The following is a 956-nucleotide window of genomic DNA, read 5'->3' as shown; positions in this document are numbered from 1 at the left end:
ATAGGGAATCGCTGGGAGTGACATAGTTCTTTCCAGGAAATACGGAAAAGCTTAATTTTATTAGTATTTTTAAAAAATAAATATTTGTTCACTTTATCCTTTTATTAGACATTTGAAAGCAATTTCGCTTCTGGAAAAATGGCAATTCACTTTGGATTTGGATGTAGCTGATTTACTGGTCTTTGCTCCCGGTATGGATCTGCATGATGACAATATACTTCAAACTGGGCAATTAATTTTGGAAGATAAGGTGAAAATGATATTTTTCAGTTATGCGCACACGCATATATATATATATATATATATATATATATATATATATATATATATATATATATATATATGTATTTGTTTATTGAATTTTAATTGTATTATATGTTTATAGAGTAGCTGTTTGCCGGTTATATGCTTAGACTTGGAACCGGGTACGACAGTGTTGGACATATGTGCCGCTCCAGGGAATAAAACTTCTCACATGGCATCTTTGATGAATAACAAGGGGTAATTAATTGTTGATGAACATTTTATGCTAGCGTTTAAAATATTATTTTAATTTTTTTTCATTTCAGCAAGATCATTTCTGTTGATCATCACAAAGATCGAGTGATGACGTTGCGTATGCGTTTGGAATCTTTCAAGGTGACATGTTGCGAAGTGATTGAGCAAGATTTTTTGAAATTCAGCGATTACGATCCGATATTTGAAAATGTAAATTTGCTTTGAATTTGAATTTTTGAAATTCGAAAAGAAAAAAGGGGAAATAATTTTACAATTATTATTCAGGTTACTCATGTACTTCTGGATCCACCTTGTTCTGGATCAGGAGTTGTGAATCGTGTCGATTTTGGTGATGATGAGGCAATGGACGAAAACCGTCTGAAGCGTTTGAGCAATTTGCAGGCTATGATGCTGAAAAAAGCTCTGTCCCAGTCGAGTGTGATGCGTTGCGTTGAATC

The 956-nt window shown here is 33.1% G+C and overlaps 1 protein-coding gene across 1 annotated transcript; it reads left to right on the top strand.

The window, feature by feature from the left end:
- The first annotated feature begins 193 nt into the window (after window positions 1–193).
- On the top strand, window positions 194–953 carry Tsp_15887 (ribosomal RNA small subunit methyltransferase F). Its single transcript, XM_003366339.1, is given in 5 exon segments — window positions 194–250; window positions 386–501; window positions 570–708; window positions 784–883; window positions 901–953. 5 exon segments carry the CDS (start codon window positions 194–196, stop codon window positions 951–953), a joined length of 465 nt encoding a protein of 154 aa, XP_003366387.1.
- Window positions 954–956: the final 3 nt, after the last annotated feature.

Source organism: Trichinella spiralis, assembly GCF_000181795.1.
Source record: "Trichinella spiralis strain ISS 195 chromosome Unknown Scfld6159, whole genome shotgun sequence".
Lineage (NCBI taxonomy): Eukaryota > Metazoa > Nematoda > Enoplea > Trichinellida > Trichinellidae > Trichinella > Trichinella spiralis.
This window is presented reverse-complemented; position numbering and strand designations above follow the sequence as displayed.